A 2,782-nucleotide genomic window follows, 5' to 3' on the forward strand; every position below is an offset into this window, starting at 1 on the left:
AAGAATCACGAAGGTGCGACCAACTCAGCACGACGGGCGGAGAAGGCGGGCACTAAACCAGGAAGGACTGGGAGAGTGTGAATGGAGGGACACGTGTGGTTCAGACGCGCACGCCCGCGGCCGCAGGCAAGGAAGGCGAGCTTCCTGGCGTCTTTGCCAAGCGCCAACATGCCAGACACCTCGCAGCGCGCGTGACGTGACCAAAGCCGCACGTCTCGGCGCCGCGAGAGCAGCTGGTCGACGTCGGCACCAAGTGCGCGGCCGCCGGGCGCCTCCGAACCGACAGGGGCGCCGCGGCAGTAGAGAGCACTCCACCGCCATACCGTTTTTCTGGCGGGTCAAGTGCTCAAGTGCTCAGTATAAAGGAAACAACCTGGAGACCTCGAGAGAGACAACCCCATCCATGAGCCATGTTCGGCTGGGGCCGACGACGCCACAAGGCGCCCGGAAACGACATTCTCGCCTCTGCCGAGGCGGCCGACGCGGGCGGCGACGCGGCTCTTGCGAGGGCGCTCTACGAGCAGGCGGCCGAGTCGCTCCTCGGATCTCTGTCGGAGGAGAGCGACCCGACTGTCAAGGCGCTGCTCCGCGTGAGTGCGACGCGCGCGCTCGAGCGAGCGGAGCGGCTGCGCGAGGCTGGCTTCACCGCCGCCGCCACGCCATACCCAGGCGCGCCAGCTTTCCAGCCTCCGCAGCAGCAGCAGCAGCCACCGCAGCAGCAGCAGATGGCTCGGCGGCGTGGCGTCGCAGTCAGCAGCAGTAGCAGTATGCCGCAGCAGCAGCCACCGCAGCCGCAGCCCACAGTATACGACCTCTCAGGCAACCCGATCGCGGCGCGGCAGCCGTCTGCAAAGCTCGAGCAGCTACAGGCCGTCCGTGCGGTCGTCGGTGACGGCTTGTCGGACGCCGACCTCCGCCTCCGTATTGCGCGGCATGGCGATGATGTGGACGGCGTGATCAACGAGCTGCTCGAGGAGTTGGTCGCTGAGAGCAGGACCGAGGGCCCGTCCGAGATGTGGACGTGTCCGGCATGCACTCTCGAGAACCGTCCCGGCGAGGCTGCCTGCGCCGCCTGCGAGCAGCCGCGCCCGCGCCCAGTCAAGCCGCCGCAGACAATGGACGAGTTCCTGGCGAGCACGGGCGGCGGGCAGGTTCGGCTGGCCGTCTCTCTCCGGCTGGCGGACGGGACCACCGTCGAGCGGTCCCTCTCGCTGCCAGCCTCCCTCGCACGCCGGCATCTCTGCCGACTGGTCGACGGCGGCGCTGGAGAGCCTGTGCACGCAGAGGCGGGTGGCGACCGAGAGCGGGAGAGGGAGAGGGAGAGGGAGAGGGAGAGGGAGAGGGACAAGGAGAGAGGCCGAGAGCGCGCAGCGCCCACCCCGGCCATGTTGCCTCCTCCTTCGCCGGCGACGTCACCGGCCCCTCCGCCGCCGCCGCCGCCGCCGCCGCCGCCGCCGCCGCTAGGAGGCGCGACGCTGGCCGGCCGCGCCTCTGCTGCCGCGCCTTCCGGAAGCGGTAACGAGTTCAGCGTCCCGAGCGCCAACCAGGGCGCCTTTGGCGGCGAGCGGAGACCGGCGTCTCCTCCCCCGCCCCCTGACACGTCTGCGACATGTCCGAGACACGTCCCGTAGGCGAGCGGGTCGGCCTGCCGCAGCACGCGTCACGCAAGGCCCACAAGCCGCGCGGGCCGGCGCAGAAGCCACTGGTGGACGTGCTGGCGGTGGAGGACGTGCGGGCGCAGCTGGGCGACGGCGCGCTGGAGCGGCTGGTGCAGAGCGAGCTCCGGTCGCGTGAGCGGAGCGACGGCAACGCGCGTGTGAACCCCGACGTCCGAGCCGACGCGGCGCTGTATGACGACGGCGTGGGCGGCGCGTTCGAGCGCTCCGTCTTCATCGACCCGACGCGCAGCGCGCGCTCCGGCGGCGGCGGCGGCGAGGGGCGGCAGGTGCAGGTCAAGGCGCCTCCGCTCGGCTCCGACGCCAAGGCGATTCCGGTCGCCTACGAGACGGCGGCCGTCGGGAGCCGCATCGCAAACATGGCCCGCGTCGGCGGCCAGCGGGTGCGGCGGAGACGCGGGGGCCGCGGAGGCGCAGGGAGGCGAGGCGACTGCCGTGAGAGCGCGTCACGTTGCCGCTGCAGGTGCTCGAGATGGATCACTTTGTGGAGAGCACCGCCACGCCCATCCTCCGCCTCGTCCTCCCCGGCGGCGGCACGCCGGCCAGCTCGCGCAGGCCGTGCTCGCCCAGCTGTGAACAGCGCCTCTTCACACCTACAGCTGTGAATAGGCCAGCTCGCGCGAGGCCGTGCTCGCCCAGCGCAAGGTGCTCGAGCGCAAGCTGGTGCGCAGTGCGGAGCAGCGCTGCACGGTCGTGCCGCTCGGGGTCGCCGGCGCGCCCAGCCTCCGCATCCTCACGCCGCTCGGCGACGAAGGGCCGGCGGCGCACGCCGCCGCGCCGCCGCGCGCGCAGCGGTACGGCGCGCTCTTCTGGAGCGAGCTGCTGCACGAGGTGGTGGTGCGTGTGATGGGGCGGAGCAGCGTGAGCGAGGTGGTCGAGGGACTCTACTACATGCCCACCATCCGCGCCGACGTCTTCGTCTGCTCCTCCCTCGCCGACTCGCCAGCCGCCGGGCTGCACATCAACGTCCTCGTCTTTGAGCAGTCCCTCGCGTGCGATTGCGAGGAGGACGACCACGCGAGGCCACTGCGCGTCAGCGCGTGCAGGTGGGCTGACCTCCTTCCCTACTGGCTCTGCCGCCTCACCTCTGCCCTCAACGAGGGCCG

The 2,782-nt window shown here is 71.3% G+C and overlaps 1 protein-coding gene across 1 annotated transcript in view; it reads left to right on the forward strand.

Annotated features, from left to right (window-relative positions):
* Window positions 1-410: 410 nt before the first annotated feature.
* Window positions 411-2,782, forward strand: part of EMIHUDRAFT_114511 (hypothetical protein) — a gene marked incomplete at both ends in the record, with an annotated part of 21,497 nt that continues 19,125 nt past the window's right edge. Inside the window, 3 exons of the mRNA XM_005779928.1 lie at window positions 411-1,290; window positions 1,632-2,059; window positions 2,286-2,722. Coding sequence (XP_005779985.1) covers window positions 411-1,290; window positions 1,632-2,059; window positions 2,286-2,722 — 1,745 coding nt within the window. The remainder of the gene's footprint in view (window positions 1,291-1,631; window positions 2,060-2,285; window positions 2,723-2,782) is intronic.

This window comes from Emiliania huxleyi (assembly GCF_000372725.1).
Source record: "Emiliania huxleyi CCMP1516 unplaced genomic scaffold EMIHUscaffold_222, whole genome shotgun sequence".
NCBI classification, from domain to species: domain Eukaryota; phylum Haptophyta; order Isochrysidales; family Noelaerhabdaceae; genus Emiliania; species Emiliania huxleyi.